This window comes from Lepidochelys olivacea (assembly GCF_965140295.1).
Source record: "Lepidochelys olivacea isolate rLepOli2 genome assembly, chromosome: 4".
Taxonomy (NCBI): Eukaryota; Metazoa; Chordata; order Testudines; family Cheloniidae; genus Lepidochelys; species Lepidochelys olivacea.
Genome location: NC_140414.1, coordinates 69,723,118 through 69,747,692, shown reverse-complemented (window position 1 = coordinate 69,747,692; position 24,575 = coordinate 69,723,118). Strand labels below are relative to the sequence as shown.

The window sequence follows — 24,575 nt, the reverse complement described above, 5'->3', positions numbered from 1 at the left end:
TAAATGTAATAATACAAAATCGTTATATAGTTATTTTCATCCATAGACTTAGAAGTACTGCACCAAGGTGTATAAACATCATTATTCTTACTTTACAGGTGGGGAACCTGAGGAAAGTGACTTGCTCAAGATCAGGCAGAGATTTAGTGGCCAAACCAGGAATAGAAATCTCACCTCCTCACTCACAGTCCACTGTTCTAGTCCCTGCTCATCAAGCCAGAAGCTTTGCCACAGTAACTTTTCCTAATATTTATAAGTTATTCCTGGCCGACTCCCAAAGATGCCCAGCGCTGGCCTTTGGGGCCCAAACTATGACACAGCTGCAGCTCTACTGGTTTTTGGAAGGGCTCAAGGAATCATCTTGTTGGGCAGGCCCTAATTCTAAGCCAAAAACAATAAAATCCTGCTTCCTGTCAGAGAATGATGGTTTACTTTGCTTCCCCTTATGGCCTCTTTTTCAAGAGTCAGTGCTTTAGGAGCATAAAAAAGTAGTGCCCATTCAAAAGCTCTTTTCCCACCTGGGAGCATGCTGTAACCAAGATAGAATCATAGAAATGTAGGACTGGAAGGGACCTTGAGAAGTCATCTAGTCCAGCCCCTTGCATTGAGGCAGGTCCATGTAAAGCTAGACCACCCCTGACAGGAGTTTGTCCAACCTGTTCTTAAAAACTTCCAAAGATGGAGATTCCATAGCCTCCTTTGGAAGCCTATTCCAGAGCTTAGCTGCCCTTGTAGCTTAAGCCCATTTCTTTTGTCAAGCCCATTTCTTTTGTCCTACCTTCAGGGGACATGGAATACAATTGATCACTTTCCTCTTTATAATAGTCCTTAACATATCTGACATAGACAAAATGAGCATGAACTACTCTTGTGCAGAGAAACGGGTCTTTAAAAGTTGTTGCATTAAAGTAACTGAGAAAATAAAGGATGGAACAACACATACTGAAATAGTAAGAAATGTAACCCTTCAGTTTTATATAACCAATTTTTAATCTTTTCTTTTCTAAGGCCCAGATGCTATTCGTGATTACAGAACAAAGCTCCCTGAGTATCCTCGCTACATCGGAGCAACCACTCCAGCACAAGGGGCCACGAGTGACCTTGAGTACTTGTGGCGTACTGCCCCCTGGACGACTTCTATATTGCCCCACAAACGTTCCTACCCTGGACAAATTGGCTGGGGAGTAACAGAATTTAGTTATCTCAACAGAGGAAATCTGCTCACTGGCATGCAGATTAAGGTAACTACTCATACATTTCTCCAGAATTTTATCTGATGCCATCTAGATGACATTAAAGAGTGTCTTGCTTTGTAATTTTATGCTGTGTCTTTGTAGTGCAGTGGTTAATCAGAGAACAAGATGGAACACATTTATTTGATAAAAAGGCACCATTTTTTAAGATCATGTACAATCAACATTATTACAACAAATGTATTAAAGTGGTGGTACTTGAAATTATACGAAGCATTCATAAATCTTAGCTTTCATGAAACAAATCAAATCAAAGTTGTGTTGTGTAATGAAGACATGTGCTCTAGAGCTGTGCAATCTATTAACATCTTAAAGCAATTGAGCCCATGTGTTTGCAAACATCAACCCATGCTCATGAAAGCTTGGGGAAACATTTTCAGAAATGGGTTCCTGAAGTTAGACTCTCAAGTCCATGTAGATGCCTAAACAAACAGCCTGATTTTAGATAATGCAGTATGCACAGCACCTCCCACTGATGTTAGCTTTAGACACCCATTTTTGAAAATCTTGGCCTTGATGGATGTGGGGTGAGTTTTAACACCTTGCTGGGAAACTGACACCCAGAAGTGTGGAAGGAGGAAGTGACTGGAACAGCTGGGAGGAGCTAACTTTAGGATGGAAGGTTCCCTTAAGGGTTGCAAGGTTCACTTAAGGGTTTGAGTTTGAACTTGAGCTTTAAGGTAAACCTCCAGGTGATGGCCCACTTCCAAATACCGTAAAAAGAACTGTAGGCATGAGTTTCTGAACTCATCTGTGAACAGAATCCTGCCAGGTTGCACAGGTCTAGTATGTGCTCACTACCTCTAAGAACTCTGTAAATGCTTTTGTGGTGCTCAGCCTCTTGGGGAGCAGAAGTAGAGAATAGGATCTCAAGACATTCTGGAGCTTGTCTACCTCCAGTCTGGGCACTGAATCTGCAACCTTTGCTTACACCTGCTTGACATATGTAAGGATTGCAGGAAAGTGTTCAATTTTTGCAAAAATCTTTAGTTTTTATATACAGATGCCAAAACTGCATAACTGTTTTTATTGAATAGATCTGACCAGTTATGCCTGAGGCCCCAGTCAGGTCGGGGCACTATCATGCTAGGTGCTGTACAAACATATACGACACTGTTCCTGCCCTGAAAGAGCTTTTTTGTATCGCTAAGACATAGCTTACATATGTCCTATAGTGTTCACACATTACATAGCTGCACTCCTAAAAAAAAGTCAATGAACATAGTTTAAAAACCCCAGATTATCAGTTCGGTGTACAGTATATGAATTCTTACCCCACTCTTGGGGCCCTGTGTTTTCCCACTCCTCCATTGGATGCAATTTCCTCTCCCCAGTTGTCATTATTGTGAAAAGTAACAGAAACAAAGGATGGAGGAGCCTGGCCTGGTCCTCCTTCCAACATCCTGTGAAGAAAAGCAGGAAGGGGGCAGCTATCCTGGTTCAGCTCTTTCCCACCCAGAGGATGACAAGGAGGAAAAGGTGGCCCTCCAACCTTTATCCCCTCTGCACAGTAGCACAGGAATATGCACAGTAGCACAATGTATATAAATAGCTACAGCTGAAAACATAACAGATTATTTTCCGTGGTGGATGGGTAGGAACTGTTTGTGTTTGAGTTTACCAGCAGTGGGAAAGAAAAAGCCTAGGGCATTTCGAGAACTATTAGAGAAGAACAGCAGACTTTGGCTCTAAACTGTTAAAACTTTAGTTTCCATGGGTTGTTCCTTCATAGCTTTGACACAGGGAACTAAAAGGCATTTGAGGACTCTGAAAGCTACATTTGGCCCTAAGGGCATAATTTGGGCACTCTTGCAAAACAATGTCCTTTCTAGGTCAAAGTCTGAACCTTCATTGATTGCTTCGCTGCAAAATCTGAGCAGGTGTACATTCCTAGGAAGAATACTGGCTTTGATTAATGTCTCATACTTCTTTGTTCAAACAATATATCCTGCTCAAATGAGTCTGGTATGAGAAAAAGCTTTGTGAAAGCATAAATGGGTGTGTTTATAAATATACACACCCACCAATGTATGCGCTGGTATGGACTCATGAATGGGTGATGGTGGTGGTTGCCACTCAAAAATAGGCAGAAATTAAATAATAATGTGGAACCTAATTCTCTTCATTCTTAGTACTGGGTGCCAGTTTGTAGAAACTAAGGAATCTCTTTATTTAGGATCCTGAATTATTTGGGCATAGAAGCATTCCTGGCAGCATTGCCCTACAGAAGCAGGAGTAGCTGTATCTCTTTTGAGTACAGCATCATGTGCAACCACTCAATTCAACCTACAATAACAGGAGGAGGAGACCTAAATCATCTGGGACAGGAAACGGATGCATAAAATGCAAAATTCACACCCCATCCTGGCATGTCACCTCTGCTCTCTTGTCGTGAAGGATCTATGTGGGGTGAACTCTTCAGATTTTAGTGGAAACCAGAGTTGAGCTGAGCAGTTGCACCCTGCCCTCCTTCACTGCTTCATTTCCTGTCTGTGATAAAGAGGCTGCTAAATTTAGCCTAACAGTGTAACCAGTGTATTCCTTTATCAGATAGCCATTAATAGGATGAACATTTTACCTTAGATATCAATACACAGCTGTTTTTCTTTAACAGTTTTCCTATTTTACTTGATACTTCTAAATCAGCTTCTTCTGGAACCGAAAATGGTTTTGAACTGCTTTCCCCTTATAGAATCAATAACACACATGGAGTCCAGGTCTCTCTCAAATGCCTGACAGTCTTCAAATAATTTCAGCTCCCACATTTCTGATCTGCAGATGTCGCTGTCAATACAAATTAAAATTAAAAAGAACATCTTTGGACTTTGCTACAAAGTTATAAAAGTATCTTTTAAAAGCACCTTTACTAGAATCAGACAGCTCAGTGGCTATGAGTTTTAGTTTCACTTAAATATTATTTATCCTCTCTTGTGTCATAGAAGATTGTAGTTAAATCAGATATACTAACCAGGAATATAAAACTTCAAGCTCCTTTAGATAAATGTTGTCATAAATAAAAAGGGAAGGGTAACCACCTTTCTATATACAGTGCTATAAAATCCCAGCTGGCCAGAGGCAAAACCCTTTCACCAGTAAAGGGTTAAGAAGCTAAGGTAACCTTGCTGGCACCTTACCCAAAATGACCAATGAGGGGACAAGATACTTTCAAATCTGAAGGTGGGGGGGGGGGGAACAAAGGGTTCTATCTGTCTTTGTGATGCTTTTGCTGGGAACAGATCAGAAATGCAAGCCTTCCAACTCCTGTTAAGTTAGTAAGTAATCTAGCTAGAAAATGCATTAGAGTTTCTTTTGTTTAATGGCTGGTAAAATAAGCTGTGCTGAATGGAATGTATATTCCTGTTTTTGTGTCTTTTTGTAACTTAAGGTTTTGCCTAGAGGGATTCTCTATGTTTTGAATCTGATTACCGTGTAAGGTGTTTACCATCCTGATTTCACAGAGGTGATTCTTTTACCTTTTCTTTAGTTAAAATCCTTATTTTAAGAACCTGATTGATTTTTCATTGTTCTTAAGATCCAAGGGTTTGGGTCTGTGTTCACCGTACCAATTTGGTGAGGATTATTATCAAGCCTTCCCCCAGGAAAGGGGGTGTAGGGCTTGGAGGGATATTTTGGGGGAAGACGTCTCCAAGTCGGCTCTTTACCTGTTCTTTGTTTAAAACGCTTGGTGGTGGCAGCATACTGTTCAAGGACAAGGCAAAGTTTGTACCTTGGGGAAGTTTTTAACCTAAGCTGGTAAGAATAAGCTTAGGGGGTCTTTCATGCAGGTCCCCACATCTGTACCCTAGAATTCAGAGTGGGGAAGGACCTTAACAAACATATTTTCAGATCTGTTGTACAAAGTGGTGATGTCTGACTCACAACATTTCTGCCAGTGTTAGCACCCTAACATTTCTGAAAATACAAACACATTGTGTTCTGAACAATTGTTGACACTGTATGTAAGAGTCTCCAAACCCATATTCCTGTTGCCATCCCTGCATCAGATAAATGCGCTCACTATATAGGAAAAAGATATATTACTTCTAAATGACCATATTGCTATTTCAAGTTGCTGCTGATCCTTTAGGGCGAAGTCTACTGCCAAATTCTGGTCTCAGTTATACCAGGTTAAATTTGCAATAGCTTTATTATTGTGGATTTACTTCAATGCAACTGAGTGTTGAGTTCAGCCCTAAAATTTCATCTTCTTGGCCATGAAGTATTTTAGTTCATTTTGCTTTACAAACCTCATGAACTAGGGGGTCACATACTTTGAAGCCTATGTAGGCTGAGCTCATTGCACCCACCATGAGTTCCTTGCATTCCACCTCACAAGCTCCCTGTGTGCCACCTACCCATCCCCCTCTATTTCAGGGACTCCCTGCAATTTCCTGCAATATCCCCCATGCTAGACATTCTGCATGACCCCTTTTCTCTCTCCTTCCATATCTGGTTTCCCCATTTTTAAAGTTTGGCTCCCAGCAGGAATAGAGGGGAAGAAACAGAAAGAACTTGACCATTCTCCAGTTTGATGGTTGGTGATATTTGTGGATATTGAGCCTTATTTTCTTTTCATGTACACCTATGTAAACACAATTGACTTCAGTGGAGTTACTTCTGGATTACCTGATGTAAGTGAGATAGCTATTTCCTTTGTTTGCATTACTATTCAGAATGACTCTGCTTTGCCATCTGTCTTTTTTAATTTTATTCTGGTTTATTTTGTTTTCTATGAATTCCTGTTGCCATAGCAACTAGGCCTATAAAATAAACAAATAAATAACTATAAACTTAAAAACAAGTTTGATAAGTAGGGACCTACCAAATTCACAGCCTTGAAAAATGTATCACGGATCGTGAAATCTGGTTTTTGGTGTGCTTTTATCCTATACTATACAGATTTCATGGGGGGAGACCAGCGTTTCTCACATTGGGGGTTCTGACCCAAAAAGGAGTTGCGGGGGGGTCACAGGGTCATTTTAGGAGGGTCGCGGGATTGCTACCCTTACTTCTGCGCTGCCTTCAGAGCTGGGTGGCCAAGAGTGACAGCTGCTGACTAAGGGCCCAGCTCTGCAGGCAGCAGCAAAGAAGTAAGGTTGGCAGTAGCATACCCTGCCATCCTTACTTCTCCAGTGCTGCTGTTGATGGCTCTGCCTTCAGAGATGGGCTTCTGGCCAGCAGCCACCGCTCTCCAGCTGCCCAGCTCTGAAGACAGCGCTGACGCCAGCAGCAGCACAGAAATCATGGTAGCAGTACTACAGCCCCCTCTACAATAACCTTGCGACCCTGCACAACTCCTTTGGGTCAGGACCCCTACAATTACAACACTGTGAAATTTCAGATTTAAATAGCTAAAACCATGAAATTTACGAGTTTTTAAATCCTATGACCGTGAAATTGACCAAAATGGACCATAAATTTGGTAGGGCCCTATTGATAAGTTAGCAGCAAGTAATGGCAACCTAATTGCCCCTTGCATTACTATCATCAGTGTCTTACTAGACCAACTGTTAATACAAAATAACCAAAACCGAACAAAAATAAGAACTCATACAAACCATTTTTAAAGGGCTTTGTGTCAGACCCTGAAGCTTGACAAACTCTGGTTCTGGCAGAGCTCCGAGGGGAGCAAATTCCATCAGTGGAGGCCCCTCACTGGAGAAAAGCTACCAGTGGCAATCAACCCTTGCAAGATCCCACCCATGAGCTAACAATACCTTTTTATAGACATTACTTGTGTGCCCGTCACTATGGTGTCTAGGCACCAAATACTTATAAGTCACTTGTACCAAAAGCTGCTTATCTAAGTAAGACACAAATCACATGCCTTAACCTGGTCTAAGCACACCCAAACCCCAATAAAGGAAAAACCAGCAATCTAGGGCCATAGATTATAAACCCTTCAGGAAAAGGATTATCTTTTCTGTTTACACATTACCCATCACAATGGGGCCCTGTCCCAACTGGGGCTTTTGGGTGGTACCATAATATTAATATTTGCTGCTACTGCTCCCCCAACACTAGGTCTGTAGAATTAACTGTTCATGTCTTCCAGGAGAGACCATAAAAAGAGCCTGTCTCTCTCCAGGTCTCTTCCCCCAAATTTTAGCAAGGATACTGTTTATATACTGACCATATTTTCCATGGTGCCTTACAAAAGAGGAATAATTATGGCTATCACAAGGAATTACATTTCCCAGCCAGCCCTGCTCTTCTGCTGTTTTGAGAAACACTAGTGAGGACAACCAAGAGCTAGCCTGATCCCTTGCTGGTGTGAGGAGTTCCAGTCCTTTCTGTTCACTGAACCCTGGTGATGGGCCATAAAGCCAGGGTCTGCAGGAAGGCTGTTGTTTATAAACCCCAGACTGCTTCCCCAAGACTACAGTCCATTCCTTGTTGCTGTGTCCCCTGTCTCAAAGACATTTTTATAGGAAAACTGGGATGGGATGTGCCGGCTCAGGGAGCTTCCTTATAAAACTTTGAGGACCTGTGTGCCCTATGTTTGCATTTAGTGGCTCCTGAACAAGCCAGCAATGAGGGTGGCATGGAGAGCAGGCTGGACAGTGGATGCTGGATCTGCAGTTACATGAATCCAGTGGTCCTAACAAGTGGCATATGTGGGGGCTGGTGGATGGATGAGGGGGGGAGGAGGGAAGCAGGAAGGAAACTATAGCTGCTATGCTGAGCCATAGCCTGGAGTAACTGGCTGCACCACACAAGGATTTTGTTGTGGTTTTTGCTTTTCATCCCCTCACACTTCACTTATAGCCTGAATACTTGGGCTTTATGGAGCCAATTCAGCAGGGTACATAAATGCATGGGCCTAACTTTAAGCATGGATTTCCGTGCAACTCCTCTCATGCATAATGGGCTCATATACATTGCTGTCTCAGAGCCTCTGGTTACATCCACAGTTCAATAAAAGACTTGTGGCATGGCCACAGCTGGCCTGGGCCGCCTCAGAGTTAGGGCTGTTGGGCTAAATATTGCAGTGAGGACATTTAGGCTCAGGCTGGATCCCGGGGCTCAGAAACCCTGTGCGGGGGGAGGTTCTCAGAGCCCATGATCCAGGCCAAATGTTTACACTGCAGTTTTTAGCCCTGCAGCTCGAGTCCTGTGGGCCCACATTGATGACTTGGGCTCTGAGACTCAGTGCAGCAGGTTTTTTATTGCAGTGCAGACGTACTCTCTGTGAGGGAAATACAATTTGCCCTTAAAGCTGTCATTCCTATATCTGCAGATTTACTAATACAGCACAGCATGGGTTCACCTTTAGAAGATGTTTTCTTTGCAGCCATAAGGGATAGAAATGTAACTTTTATTTTTTTAATCATAAGCTTAAATTCTGCAGAAGCAGAGAGGGGCCACAAGGTAAGTGCTGGTTTTTCATTACAACTCCTGAGAGAAACGGAGACAGAAGTGAGGCTGGGGAGAGGGAATAGGACAGGAAAGGCAACAGCAAGAGAGGAGGCAAGCTGCAGGGTGTGAGCTGGTAAAAACATGAAATGAAAACAAGGTACATTTTGAATTATGGGACTATAGTTCCATCACTACTTAATGATGGTGGATTAAACAAAGAACCTTCTCAAAACAAAATAACATGGACAGCAGACTAGAGCAAGGAAGTAATTATGTGGCAAACTGGTTGCTGCTTTAGCAATGACTGGCATTTTCAGTGTTGGACTGCATAACTCCTGTAACTGTTGGCAAAGACGAATATGACTTAGAAAAGCTAAAGAGAACAATGAAGACATCATATGATGCTTGAATTTCATAGAAATAACTGAAGTTTTGATTCAGAGATTTGTAGCAGAATTGTTTGCAATGCACCAAGTTCTGCCCTTCGATAAGCAGCATTACAGGAATTCAAATGAGAAACGCTTAGATTGGCTTTCCTATTTTAATTTCTACCCTCAGATTTGTTAATAGACATGGTGCATCTAAGGTCCAACTGGAGAGAGATGGGGAGAAGCAAAAATGGGTAAGAGTAGAGTGGGGAAAATAGGATGTGGTATTCAAGGTAAGCGTGTTGCTGAAAAATGCACACCGTGTGCTCTATTGTTGCTTCCCCCATCAAGATACGTGTACAAGTAGCGTGTGAGACTATCTTGCTGAGCCAATTTAAGTTTAAAAAATATTACTTCCTGTAGACCAGCGGTTTCCTTTTGCCCTGAATTTCTCTTTGACTTCCACATACTGCCATCTGCTGCCCTGCCCCCTTTTTGCCCACATGCTCTCTGATTTGTAGCCTGTTGTGAACTTTTTTGATCTTTTCAATTTTACCATCCCCATACAGGACCCTTAGATGTACCAGACATTGCTTAACTCTTAAGTCCCTTGTTCCATTGCCTGAGACATTGTAGAAATATAGCCGTACAATTTCAGTTTTATTGTCTTTCTAAATTCTTCCTCTCTAAATTTTAAGGGGGTCAGAATGCTGCACTCAGGTTGCTTTCACATTTCAAGATGTAGAACCATAGCACCCTTCTTTGGCTTTCAAATCTGTTCATGGACTCTCTCCCCACTCCCACTCTGATTGGAGAGGGGCAGACAAATATAATATCAATTCTCCTTGTCAACATGCTGCCAAAACAACATGCTTTGTTTCTCTTTGACAGACTGGAGAATTCCGTCAGGCTGCTGAAGATGAGATAACTCATCGATACCAGAATCCATGGTAACTATTTATTCATTATTCTAGAAAATCTCCCCTGGTGACTAGCCCACTGTTGCAGAGATTCTTAGATTACCCTGATCTGTGAGAAGACCTGGGACAGGCAGAACAGTGGCACGCTTAACCTTGTAGCAGAATGTACTGGCCAATTACATCTATTGTTACCAAAAAGATTCCATGAGTATCTACTGCTGCAGGAAACCCTTCTTCAGCAATGGAGCTGTAGTGACAGTGGCTAAGAGGCATGGTTTATAGTTAACCATTTAATTGATATGTTATTATAAATGAATAGCATTATTACGTAAATAGAACCAAAATAAATGTTAGAATTTAGGGAGAACTCTTAGAATCATAGAATCATAGAATATCAGGTTTGGAAGGGACTCCAGAAGGTCATCTAGTCCAACCCCCTGCTCGAAGCAGGACCAATTCCCAGTTAAATCATCCCAGCCAGGGCTTTGTCAAGCCTGACCTTAAAAACCTCTAAGGAAGGAGATTCTACCACCTCCCTAGGTAACGCATTCCAGTGTTTCACCACCCTCTTAGTGAAAAAGTTTTTCCTAATATCCAATCTAAACCTCCCCCACTGCAACTTGAGACCATTACTCCTCGTTCTGTCATCTGCTACCATTGAGAACAGTCTAGAGCCATCCTCTTTGGAACCCCCTTTCAGGTAGTTGAAAGCAGCTATCAAATCCCCCCTCATTCTTCTCTTCTGCAGGCTAAACAATCCCAGCTCCCTCAGCCTCTCCTCATAACTCATGTGTTCCAGTCCCCTAATCATTTTTGTTGCCCTTCGCTGGACTCTCTCCAATTTATCCACATCCTTCTTGAAGTGTGGGGCCCAAAACTGGACACAGTACTCCAGATGAGGCCTCACCAATGTCGAATAGGACTTTGGGACTCATAAATGCCACTGTCAAGAGAAAATCCTATTTTTCAGGTTACCTACTACTTTTCAGACCGTCCCTAATTTTACCTTGGCTTATAGGGTCTGTCACATTGATTGGTACACCATGAGCCAAGTCCGTGCCTTCTAAGCATTTCTTATTATTATTAATGATAATTTTAGGTAAAGTATGAAGGGGAGAAAGAGATTGAGGAGATCTGTAGAGTTCTTTCCCAAGAATAACCTTGCAGAGACTCCCAGCATCATAAAACTAGTCCTATTAGAATGAGGGCTAGGTTATCCCATTATGATCTATTCTGAAAAAGTGGCAGTGTCTAGTTATGTTGCCCTGAGAGCAGCTTATGAATCAGACTATGACTCGGAGTTGCAATCTGTCTCCAAGTTTGCTTGCCTGCTCCAGGGAGGAACTAAACTGCACCGTACCTAACCCTGGCACAGTGCTTTCTGCACCGATACAGCACTGGCATGCGAGGGGCAAACCAAGGTTCTCCTCTACTCTCTGTCCCATTTTTTCCTCTCCTCTCCCACCCACCTATGTACACTCCTCTCCCACCACCTATGTATGCCTATGGTATAGGAAGGACAAGTAACAGAGTCAGGAAGTGCCTTAGTTACTCTTACTCCCTTTTGTGGCCACAGACAGTTGATCATCTACTAGCCCTGAGTGACTACAGTTTCTTATGTTGTCCTATAAATCATAGGTACAAAGCCATATCTGGAATTGCTTATTTGGGTTAATACATTGGAATTCTGTTGAGGTTGCTTTATTCTGGTGACAGGTTATAAAATAAATAGCTTCTTCATTACATTTTCCAAATGCTGGGAGCTAATGAAACATTCAGAGTTCAGTGTAGGAGGACAGCCAAAGCAGTATCTTTCAAGAAGACGTAGAGTGCTTGTCCATCTTTTAATGCATTCATAAAACATTCATATTATCAAGATTTTTGAAAGCAATCCTTGTGTACAATGATTGTATAGGGATTAATACGTGGCTTGCTATAAAGGACATACTGTATTTACTTTTACCAGAGAAAGGTGGATGGGAAGGCAAAGTGACCTGAGTTTAAACACAATTAAATGTGTGCAATCAGCTAATGGAATGTCTCACAAAAGGATGCACTATTAGATAATTAAGTTATTTTATCTAGTATGCTGCAGGTCTTTAAAGCATGAACAAATTTTATCGGAACTGCATAAAATATTCAGAGATATAATTGTTACAATTGGATCTTTTGCATATAGCTTCACTGCTGACCCTGTAATACCACTGACTCCCTAGTCTTATAATCAATACAAGGTTAATGCAGGCATTTCTAAGTGGAAAAAAAAACCCAGTGAAATTCATCAGTGCAAGGACAATACTTTGATTATCTCTAGTTATTTCAAACCCAAAGTGTTCTCTGAGATCTCTTGCAGTATCCATTTTATATTTAGGATAGTTGGTTAGAAAAGGGTCAGACCCGTTCACTGGTGTCTTCCAGTTCCACTTTTCTGGCAAAACTATTAGAAATGTAAACCAGAATGATCAACTTTCATCCTTGACAATACTGATATCACAGTATTATTCAGGGTAATATCTGTGTGACTTTTATATAGTTTTCCAATAGCATGATGCAAATTCCATTCATAGCAAGTGTAGTCCACTATCTATCATTGCTATAGCCATTTTTGTCTCTCCTTTGCTGACTCTTCCTGAATTACACTACTCAATACAAGATCATATCAGAAATTCTTTCTGAAAGAGTAAATTATTTGGAAGAGAATGTGAAGTCTCCAATCATAAGAAGCAGACCCAAAATCCTGACTCATCCAAGCAGGAAGTAGAAGAAATGACAACAGGAAGGCTGCATTTCAGTTGGAGAAAAGTGACTGAGTTGCAGATTTCTGATTCAAATTTGGATTCATATCTGAAGTTTCTCAAGGGTTTAAAGGGTGATCAGCTCTGATGTCTTGGTTCCAGCCCATGAAGGGAAGTAGATTATATATGTATATTGCAATATCTGGAATAGATTATACATGAATATCATAAGGAACTCACTAGCTCATTACTCAGCGTCTTCCCTGAAATCTAAATAAGATGGAGGGGGAAGGATGTAGCCAAAGGAGAATTCTGTATTGTCTAGCCTAACATTTAAACAGTAGCAGTCTCACTAATGTAGCATACAGGAAAGGGTAGTAACCCTTAAGATTCTTAGGGGGATCTAAGTTGTGAGTAGAGTAAGTTGTGGAAAAATAATTCCACCGACATCTTTAAAGAGAACAATTTCCCTCCCCCTTACCCCTGTTTTGTCCAATTTCTTTGGAAAATGTCAACTTTTCATCCAAAAAAACCTGTTTCATCAAAAACAATTTTGATAAAATATTTTGACCTGACCTGCTTGGGAGAGAAAGTCAGAGGTTTATGTGAATAGAAGCAGCTGGCCAGAGACAGCAACCTGGCAGCAGGTTGCAGAGGGAAAGCTGCATGGCAGACAGCCTGACTGCTGCGACTGAAAAACCAAGAGCTGTGCATAGACACACCCTGTTGTTGGCAGAGCGCCTGCAATAGCAGCAGCAGGAAGAGGATACAGCTTAGCAAGCAGAAGGCATAGGACATGTGGATGGCATATGGACATGAGGAGCCACGTCAAGATCTGAACCCTGGCTGAGCACTCTTTTCCAGATCCAGAAAAGCATGTAAGAACACACTTAACTTTAAGCATGTGAGTAAACTAGGGCTGTCAAATGGTTTAAAACTGTGATTAATCACGATTAAATTTTTTTATTGCGCTGTTAATAATGGAATACCAATTTAAATTTATTATACATATTTTTGGATGTTTTTCTACATTTTCAAATATTTTTATTTCAATTACAACAGAATACAAAATGAGCACTCTACACTTTGTATTTTTTATTATAAATATTTGCACCATAAAAAAGAAACAAAAGATAGTTCAATCTACAAGTCAAAGCATGAAGGGGCATACGAATGTTTAGCATATCTGGCACATAAATACCTTGTAATGCCAGCTACAACAGTGACACGCGAACACCTGTTCTCACTTTCAGGTGATATCGTAAATAAGAAGTGGGCAACATTATCTCCTGTAAATGTAAATAAACTTGTTTGTCTTAGCGATTGACTGAACAAGAAGTAGGACTGAGTGGACTTGTAGGCTCTAAAGTTTTACATTGTTTTGGTTTTGAGTACAGTTATGTAAAAAATAATAATTCTACATTTGTAAATGAACTTTCACAATAAAGAGATTGCACTATAGTACTTATAGGAGGTGAATTGAAAAATACTATTTTTTACAGTGCAAATATTTGTAATAAAAATAATATAAAGTGAGCACTGTAGACTTTGTATTCTGTATTGTTTAAATCAATATATTGGAAAATGTAGTAAAACATCCAAAATATTTATAATACATTTAAATTGGTATTATTAACTGTGATTAATCATTAATTTAATAGTTAATTTGCTTTGAGTTAATTATGTGAATTAACTGTGATTAATTGATAGCTCTAGAGTAAATCCATTTTTCCCACTACTCTTGTGTTTAAATTTAAGCACATGCTTTTCTAATTATGTCTGGAGTGCTCAGCTCTTTGCACAATCAATCCATGTATGAGTAAAGTATTTCTAAATGCATTTCTAACTATATTAGTACCTTGAATGTTTTGAGAAGGCATAGATACTATTGCTATGGAAACTGTCTCTATATCTGTAAGAAGAGGAACTCCTTTTAGCTTGAAAGCTTGTCTCTTCCATCAATAGAAGTTGGTCCAATGAAAGATGTTACCTCACCAACCTTCTCTCTCTCTTATATTCTGGGTCCAACACTGCAAACATCTGTATCTGTACGTCAGTCTTGGTTTGTGTGATTCGTAGAAGCTGTGTCTACCCTAAAATATCTTGCTGTGTTTGACGTGTCAAATTCCGCTCCACATCACCCTATCAGCCTTTGTTCTCTTGCTTATGTGAAGGGTACAGAATCCAATACTCCTTAATAGAGAGTAACATTGACTCCTAATAAACCTGAACATTCTTTACTACAATGGGCACTGACCCCGTTGATATCGGAGGAATAGTTTCAACATCAACAAGGGTGAGGTGATTTAGGGTGAAGTGTGCCGTACTTGACACCCATATGGTTGGATGTTTCTAGCGCTGGCACAGCTAGACAAGAGCTGTCATTGTTCAGTTTGCATGGAAATGATAGAAAGAAAGAAACTGATGCTTTCAGAGGAAGTGAAAGTGTTAACATTTGCCTCTGTTTGGTGGCCAGTGAAGATGTTTCTGCAGGAGTATAGAATGATGAGGCACACAGAAGACAAGGAGGAAGTGTTTCAAAAGTTGTAGGAAGTGCACTTGCTCAGCATACTGGGTATGGTACCCGTGAAGTTAGAAATACTCTTCACCCTGGCAAAAAGAAAAGCAGAACACTTCTGTTCTATTCTTGCCTTCAATTTTTTCTTTTATGGTTACAAGTCACTTTTTCCCTTGTGGAAATGTGATTTGCATAAAATGGAAAATTTCCCCTTGTCATATATTCATGATTTTGCTGTATGGTAGATTTCATTTGTTTCATTACATAAAGCCCCCCCCCCCACACACACACACCTTTATTTTCCTTGGGGTGCAGGAGACTTGGCAAAAATGGTGAAATTTATTTGTGGACAAATTCACATCTCCCCCCCCCCTTATCAATCAGAAAAAAACAGCATTTGCTAGTAGAAATGGTACATCTTTGTCCTATATATTCATGTAAATCTGTTTCAATATGCGAATACTTACAAAAGTGTCACAAAGCCCTGTATCTCTTAGCACTGCATGGACACGCCTAATCAGACTGACTTGATCACCAATTACTATAGTCTTCTATTGGATTCTTTGAATCGAAACTTCAACATTACTGTGTATTATTTCTTAAGATATCTAAAAATGTGAACAATACGTAAACCTTTCATTTTACCATGAATTTCCAGAGAGTTAATTTTTGTTCTGGAGAAGGCGGCAAATTTCTTATATGCTTCTCAGATTTATGTCACTTGTAAAAGTTCAGCTCCTGATCTTGTTTACACTGATGTAAATTTAGAGTAACTTTATTGAATTAAGTGGCTTTCCTCTGAAGTTTCAGTTATATAAATGAGATCACAGTCTGGTCTTGCTTTCATTCCACCAAAACTAAATATTATAAGTGTAAGATCATATACACGTATAGGCTTCCAGACTTTTGGAAACTTAAGATGAAGCAAAAAGTAAAAGTAGGAGGGTGTTGTTAGAAGCCTGAAAGGAATTGAGCTGCAGCACACACAGAAAATCCCACAAGTTCAATCTTCATTATGGATGTGGTGACATACTCTTTGCTCTCTTGAAATGAGTATATTCCGTAAAGGACTGAAACATGAACCAGTAGTTAAACTAGCACAGATGTTGCTGGCAATATTTGAAAGATATTTACTTCATATTATTAGTGATCAACTTTGTGATTTTGTAAGGGGAGTCCTCCTCATAATTTCCCACAAGACATAATATTTGCCTACTTGGAAAGAGCAAATGACTACATTGTAAGCAAGTTTTGTAACTTAAATATTTCAGACCGACATCGTAATTACTTGGCCCAGGTAGGCCTCTTCTCATGCCTTAGACCCTTCCCCCCCCCCAATCCTTGAAGCCTTAGCTTTTCAGCCTTTCACAGCGAATGCCACTGGCCGGGAGTTTCAGGGATGATCTCGCCCTGCTTTCCTTCTGTAGTTTCTAGAGCTCAGCTTGCCATATTGCTTCCTTTAAATTACTTTAGAGACCTTCTCCTTGCAACCTGAAGAAGTGGGAGTGGTATGACCACCAGACTCTCAAGGTAACAGACATGGGGATTTCCTACACACAGACATGCACTGGTTTAATTAAACTGGGTCAGTTACTTTGATGCAAACCTCTGTGTGGACACACTTACAGTGGTTTAAAAAGTGGTTTAGCTTGCTCGTGTAAAGCTAGGGTTAAACTGAGGTAAGAGAGTCTATACTCAAAGAAGCATTAATTAAACTAGCTTGCTTTAGAAATCACTTTGGTTAAGCGGATATAACTTTGTATATGGACCAGGCCTTCATGGGTGAAGGAGGGTGTTAGCAGCTGTAGCCTGCTTCTCTCTCTCCTGAGCCTCCTCCACCTTTTCAGAATGAAAAAATAGGGTATTCCCTTATTACAGTAAAAGCCAGGCATAAGGGAAAGAAGTTTCTCCATGTCCTCTTTGCAGTCTTCACTCCCTATACTATATTTCTACTCCATAAAATTAATTCCAGTTGCTCTTTATTTATTAATTTCCCTATTCTAAGTTTCACCATAAGTCTTACTCCCCTCTGTAACAGTAACCCTTGGACTCAGTGGCTATTGATCCCTGTCAGGTGACAGAGATCTGACCTCTTGGAACAATGGCTCATTTTGTATGACTGAGGTGAAGAAATAAAGCATCCAACAGTCCTGTTTCACACCCCTCACATCGTTGCCCTTTTCTTTGCTTTCTAGACTTTGGTCTGCTCTGTCCTTCCCCTCCCATCTTCTCCTTCCTCACTTTACCTTCTGCTAGTTTTTCCTCCCATCTTTTCTCCCCCTGCTCTTCAGTCTGTACCCTCTTTTCTCCTCTGTCATGTTTTGCCTTCCCATCTCAGATGTCCTGCTAGTAGGGCCATGAGTGGGCTAGGGCTAGCCTGAAGAGCAGGCACTGAAGTCTTCACACCACCTCTCAGCTATTCATAGGTTTATCGGGGACTCAAGGCACTTTTGGGCCCTGATGCACAACTGAGATGGTTGGCAATGGAGAGGAGTTGTTGTAGGGAGAGTTGCCTCATTGTAGTGTTCAAGTGTCCAGGGAAAGGGGGGCTTAGAGAGGAAGACTGGCTTGTTCCCCCCCCCCCCCTTTCCCATTTAAGGATGAAAATAGGCCAGGAACAGCATCTGAGCTGGGCTGCAGGTTACTAGTGCTCCAGCAAGTGTACAAGCCTTTCTAGGAACGCTATTATCTCAGCCACTCAAGTGCTGAAGGGGTTGATTGCTATGCCTTTCTTGCAGGAGATTTTTCTAGTACCAGGCCCACACTATACTTAAAGTGCTTCTGTTACACTGTTGTCAGATTTTAATTCTCTTGGCAAAGGGCATAGAGAAACTGATTCTGCTCTTACCCTTGTGAAATTCTGTCAAGGTCAGTGGAGTTACTGCAAATTTACATTAGCACAAATGTCAGAATGAAGCCCATCAATGCTTAAATATTGATATTTTATTTAGCATGTTACATAATTACACATGCTGTGCTGTAATCAATAGAGTAGTCAGAAAAAAAAGCAGAGGCTTGATTTATACACACGTTGAATCTTACGTTTTATCCTTCCTCTGTACTAAGTGTTGTCCATACAACCTTCTCCAGCGCAACATGTTTTATTCATATGTATCTCTACAGCAAGGGTCAGATGATAAAATGTCATCTTTACAGACTGAGAGCTCAAAAATCTCTAACTTGCTGAAATAGGCCGATAACACTCCACTTTCTCTTTCATCAGGATTTTCTACATCAGACATTCTGTAGAGCGTGCCTGTCTCTTGTCATGCTGCATGCGGCAGATTGGCTGTGTAACTGTCAGAACAGGGCCAACTCTCTCTGCCAGCAGAGTCCACTGAGACTGGAAAACATGACAGTAAGAAGGCAACCACAGAATGATGTTTTTACTAACAAAATTGGAAATTAATATTTCTCTTTTCTATAGCACTCTCCATGAGAAGATCTGTAAGTGCTTTACACATATTAAGCTTCAGTCCCACTTGCATGGATGTCATCCTTATTTTAAATTAATTGTCCATGGCCACACAGAAAGGCTATAGCAAAGCAAGAAATAGATCACAGCTCCTGATCACCAGTTGATTATTTTTAACCAAAAAGATTTCTCTTCCTCATGGCCTCTAAATTAAATGCTAAACATTAGTGTAAGAAATAGTTAATTGTGACTCCAACACACAATTACCAGATTGTAGCTGGCCCTTGCATTAGTGTGCCAACATCCTCTATCCCCTTGCAACTGCTCCCTTATTCAGAGGCCAGTCACTCTTGCAGCTCTTGCTAGCCCTCCTTTCAGTACACACCACTGCAGAGAGGATAGGGCAGAGGCAGAGCCCCCTTTACACCAGCTGACTGAGCTGGCCAGTAATAGGGGTGTGAACATTGGATCCTCCTGAAAGGGTGCAGGAAGTGAGCTTCCTCAGCATGCTGAATAGCTCATGGAGTCATTGTGTCTCCCCAAATCGCCATGCTTCCTGGACCTCTCACTGTGGGAGAGCAGCTCTGCACCACCTCTCATGCAGGACTGTGCTTTAATGGCACAGTCCAGCCCAAACTATTCTAAGCCACAAGCTGTCAACTATAGCCAGAATTGGAAAGTAAAAAAAGATTTAAAAATGTGTTCCCCCTCCCCAGCAAACAAGGAGCTTGGCGACAACAGTAATGTATATCATACAATGTTTGCAAGTGCACAGTTCCTTTAACCTCTCTGTGACTCAGTTGCCCTTAGGGTCATCTTGGAAGAACAGGGATGATACTCAAACCAGCTATGCCCACATCCCCAGCATAGTTGGATGTTTCAATATTATTTCACTACTGTTAACTTCAGCAGATATTAGGCATCAGAGTTAACACCTACTTGAGGATGAATGGGGTTAATTTGCAGCTCTGCGTTACTGTGCCTGCATACACTCCATGTAATTCTCAGTGGCATTTGTTTCTACCTTTAGCTGACAGTAGTGCATTGGTTCACATTTGGAAGATTTCCTTTTTCAACTATGAGGCCTAAACTAGTTTTAAAAACATGAATGGAAAAGGAGGATTTTTTTGTGTCCATTACTGATCCTCTCAACTACCTAAAACTGAGTTTTTTCCCCTCCTTATGTTTTCCCTTCATTTTAGAAATATGAGGAATTACAATTGCTGACTTCCTACAGACTGGGTAAAAATAAGGCCCTCAAAATAGGCAGAATCCCGAGCTGCAGCTTAGCCCTCTTTTCAAGGAAAGGTGTTAGGAAAAAACTTCTTTGTGAAAGAGCTAACTGCCTGTTAGGAATTTGAGTTGAACAGATTTGTAATACCGAAACAAAAAGTTTAAATAATCTGACTTAACATCCCTTTCCTTTCCAATTGAGAATTGTGAATTCAGTGTTGCAACTTAGGTTTCTCTCTTGTGATGTTACTAACACATTATTCCAGAGAAGCCTGTAGCAAAAATAGGGCTGTTTAGACTGGATAGTTCTAATACATTTTTTTTAATTATATATAAAAACTTTCAAAAGCCTTAGAGGCCATAAGAATTTTTTTTAAGGTGACTCCAAAACAAAGTTAAAATTGTAGTTTCTTTCATGAAAAATGGCTCTAAAAATGGGATTATGGGATCCCACATTAATGGCCTTTAATTTCCAAATCAAGTGTGCTCAGTTTTTAAGTGAAAAGATGATTTTTCTAATTGCCAGTAATAAACATTGTGCAATTAAATTCAGTCTTCATTAACACTTGTGCATATGCAGGGTCATCAACAGGATTGCACAGGGATAGGTGATACTCAAAATTGTTTGCTAACACATGTGAAGGAATAGAAACCAGCTCCTTCCATATTAGCTGTGTTGACTCTGCAGGGCTAGCTGGTGTAAAAAAACCAAACCAAAACAAAAAAAATTATCGTTAAAATTTATATTAAATCACTGAAGCAAGCAGACACTACAGAGTACATATGAGTAAATCTGTTGACTAGGAAGATGCCAATTTAACAATAGAATTATGCCTTCAGTTCTGCAGAAACTGATTGGGTCACCAGAAAATGCCAGTACTTTCTACCAAAAACAGACAAACCATTGGCTTTATCTAATCCCTAGCTGGCCTGTTTGTTAAACAGATTAATATTATTTAACTACCTTCACAGGGAGTTTTTGACGTTCAATTAATATTGGCAAATGCTTTGACATACCCTGCTGCAAATGAAAAATATGGTACTGTATATAAAAAAATCTTACTAAAATGATAAACAGTCACTCATAACAAGTTTTTAAGTCCCATGAAAATGGGAAATATATTATTCATATACTTCTAAAAATAAAATACCTAATTCTCTTGAGAAAAAAATCACCTAGTCTCTTGTTCAGTAGGAAAGTGTTTTTCCCTCTACTTTTGGTAGCTCACATGCTCCTGTACACCATTTTGCAGTGTTCAGATTCTTCCAACATACTTCCATTTCTTGAATATCTTAGGTTTCCCATCCACATTCCTATTGTTCTATTCCCAGAAAGAATTTAAGGGGCATCTCGATAGCATATATATGAGATTTGCGTTCTCGTCTCCGCATTTCCAATATGTCATTTTTTGTCACTTCTGCCTTCATTCTGGACAGTTTCCAACATGTTTCAAAGAATTTCCTGCTGGACTTTCAGCCTTAAATCAGGGCTGGATTTATTGCACAACTTGATCCACAACCTAATATTAAATAGAACAGTTCAAATCTTTGCTCCTTGTCTCTGGTATGCAGTGTTGTTGTAGCCATGTCGGTCCCAGGATATTAGAAACACAAGGTGGATGAGGTAATATCTTTTATTGGACCAACTTGTTGGTGAGAGAGAAACTTTTGAGCTGACACAGAGCTCATAGTTAATGGGAGAAAATAATTTTGTAGATTGAATTTTGTAAATTTTAGTCTTTTCTATGATGTCAAAGCAAAGGGATGGATGCTCATCAGCATGGACTGGATGGGAATGTTACACTACTATAATATTCATTCTTTCCTTCTTTGTCTTAGTAATAGGTGAGATTTATTTAATTTAGAAAGAAAGAATCAATCTTTATTATCGCAGGTAAGGATTCTAAATACTTTCCATTATAAGGCCCTATTTTCAGTTCTTATAAATTTGCCAAACAAACCTTTCAAGTTGATATTTTCAATGCCAGATGTCTGTCTCAAACTGGTTTTTAAGCTTTAGCTAAAATAGTTCTGATGTTTCTCAGACTGACCTTAGGGGAAGAATATTTTTATCCATGTTAAAAAGAATTCTTAACAGTTTTACTGAGAAGCTCTAGCAGCTCCATGCTTTGGAGCAGGGACCTGAAATTTGGCAAGGGGCAGTGATGATTTTCAGGATGTGCTTTGATGTTCCTGTGAAAATATGCCTCAAAAATTTGACCAAGTTATAAACCTTTTGGAAAATACTCACTAGAAACTTGTTACAGTTTGGCAACTAAATGATCTGGAGATTCCATCTGCCGTGAGCATGCTCTATCCCCTCACAGCTCCTACATGCCAACCAGACTGCACATGAGCCATTGGCACAGAACAACTCGCCATACTCCAGCCCAGGGCTGCAGGGACTGAGGTGAACTTTCCCTGCAATTGCTCCTCCTATCTGTTGGGTGCTACTGGGTACTGCAATTCAGAGCAGGGAGACTCTTTCCTGTGTGCTCAATGCTCCCCTGGCTAGAATGCAGAGAGGGCTTCAGAATGGAAAGAACAAGGACGTGAAAGAGACAAGGCAGGGAGCCAGGGGCAGGAGCCCGAGGAAAAGGGAGTGGATAAGCCTTGGGCAAGCACAGAGTTAGGAGTGTAAGTGGAGAGACTGGGCATGAGCAGAGGCGGACAGAAGACAGGGACAGATAGGAACAATGTGTGTGTGTGTGTGGGGGGGGGGGAGCCATAAGGATAGGAGCAGGGATGGGACAAGGGCAAGATTTGGGAGAGGGGAAAATGGATAGGAGCCAGGGAGCACAGCACCAGAGGCAGGGACAAGGGGCCAGGGAGAGGCTGGGCCGGGGTAGGAGCAAAAGGGTCTGTAATAAGTAGAGTACACTCCCCGCAGAATCTGGAAGTGAACCTCTTATTTCCAAGTCTCACTATTCCTTTGGCATAGTGTGAAGCCCACTGGCAAAGGGTGTGTCTCCACCCCCCTCACTTATGCATGCTTGACTTGGTAACCTTAGTTTTCTTTAAACATAGTGTTGGGATGTAAATTAAATATTTACATTGCATTAGCACCTCAAAGTCACAACCAGGTTGGGCCCCATTATGCTAGGCAGCGTACAACACATAATAAATGGCAGTCCCTAGTCCAAAGTCTAAAAATTCTAACTTGAGAGGATTGGTTTGTGAATATGAATTGTTTATCCATCTAGGGGTGTGTGTGTGTGTTTTAAACACTGGGATTGTCTATACAACGTTGAAAGTAGTAATCACTAGTACTATCTACAATGAAGGCCAATCTTGAAAGAGAATTAGTGCTGTAAATGGCAAAATTTTAAAGTAAAGCTAATTACCATAGCTCTGCTTCTGACATCTATACAAATAATGAGTTTTCAAATGGCATATGACACATCCAGATTGGTTCAGTAGGAAAACAGGTTTTGTTTTTTTGGATAAGGATAACCAGATGGACAAGGATTGTATAAGTATTGGCAAAGTTAATGCTGTTGAAAGGGTGACAAAATGTGTTAAGTTAAAGTTGGATACTCAGCTTTTCATCAACATTAAATTAAAATTGCAATCTGAACATGCCACTCTATTTTGTGTGTTCATCGGCCAAAAAAAGAGAGAACACGAGCAGCAGAGACTAGACTATTTTCCCCTTTTGTGGATGTAATGAGTGCATAATGTACATAAAAAAGAAATCAACATCAAGAGCCAGATTTTTAGAATTTTAGACATGTAAATGCACATAGAAAGTGAGCTCATTTGCATGCCTAATTTACAAGCATATGGTAATATGTAAGCATGGAAATGGTGCATGCAAGTTGGACATGCCTTTTTCCCCCATTTACTTTGCCATTATTATCCCCCTCAAAGTCATGATGGGGAATGGAAAAATGTGGTTTCAGGAATGGCTTAAAGCTGAGGAAATATAATGCTTTGGTGATCATGCCCCCTCTGTCAAGATTGAAAAGAAGTTGGATACCATTCAGATGAAGCATCTCCACAGGATCAAAATCATCCAGTGGTATGAATTCAAGTTGAATGAAGAACTCTGTCTTCTAAACTGACCAGGTCCTGTTCTCTCAAATGGTTGCCCAAGGCTCTGTAAGGTGTTACAGTCATCTCCTCCAGATGCCTTCCAATTTCCCCGCAAGAATCATCTTCAACTTTGACATAATGAAAGCAAGATGGAAAAGATCCCCTGGAAGACCTAAAACACTATGGCTGGAGGACATCGTCAGACACCTGTCCTTCAGAGGACTTCTCTCATGTAATGTGCCAGGTTTGGCTCACAACAGAACATCATGGAGGTGCATAACTTGTTCCGTGGCCTTTCCACTGTTCAACCAACAGCATGAAAACTAGCCTTATTTCTCTCTTGGGAGAAATAATTTGACCAGAGACATACTATTAAGTTCTGCATTTAGCTGATCTGCAAGCATGTACATGTTTGAACAGGTATGTTAGATGGCAAAAGCACAGCTCCATCTCCTGACAGATGTGCTACAGTTCTCTTAGAGCAGTGGCTCTCAACCTGTCCAGGCTACTGTACCCCTTTCAGGAATACGATTTGTTCTGTGTACCCACAAGTTTCACCTCACTTAAAAACTATCTGCTTACAAAATCAGATATAGAAATACAAGAGTCTCACAGCACACTATCACTGAAAATTGCTTACTTTCTCATTTTACCATATTATAAAATACATTAGAATATAAATATTGTACTCTACTCACTGCTGAGGCACTTCCTTGTGGCTACATCTGGGGACTAGCTC

At 40.6% G+C, this 24,575-nt stretch overlaps 1 protein-coding gene across 4 annotated transcripts in view; it reads left to right on the top strand.

The window, feature by feature from the left end:
* The window catches only part of SPMIP2 (sperm microtubule inner protein 2), a 79,441-nt gene that overhangs the window by 14,527 nt on the left and 40,339 nt on the right, over positions 1-24,575 (top strand). For all 4 annotated transcript variants that reach the window (XM_084626394.1, XM_084626391.1, XM_084626392.1 and 1 more), the window contains exons 2-3: positions 1,009-1,241; positions 9,872-9,930. In XM_084626394.1, the coding sequence (XP_084482520.1) occupies positions 1,009-1,241; positions 9,872-9,930 (292 nt within the window). The remainder of the gene's footprint in view (positions 1-1,008; positions 1,242-9,871; positions 9,931-24,575) is intronic.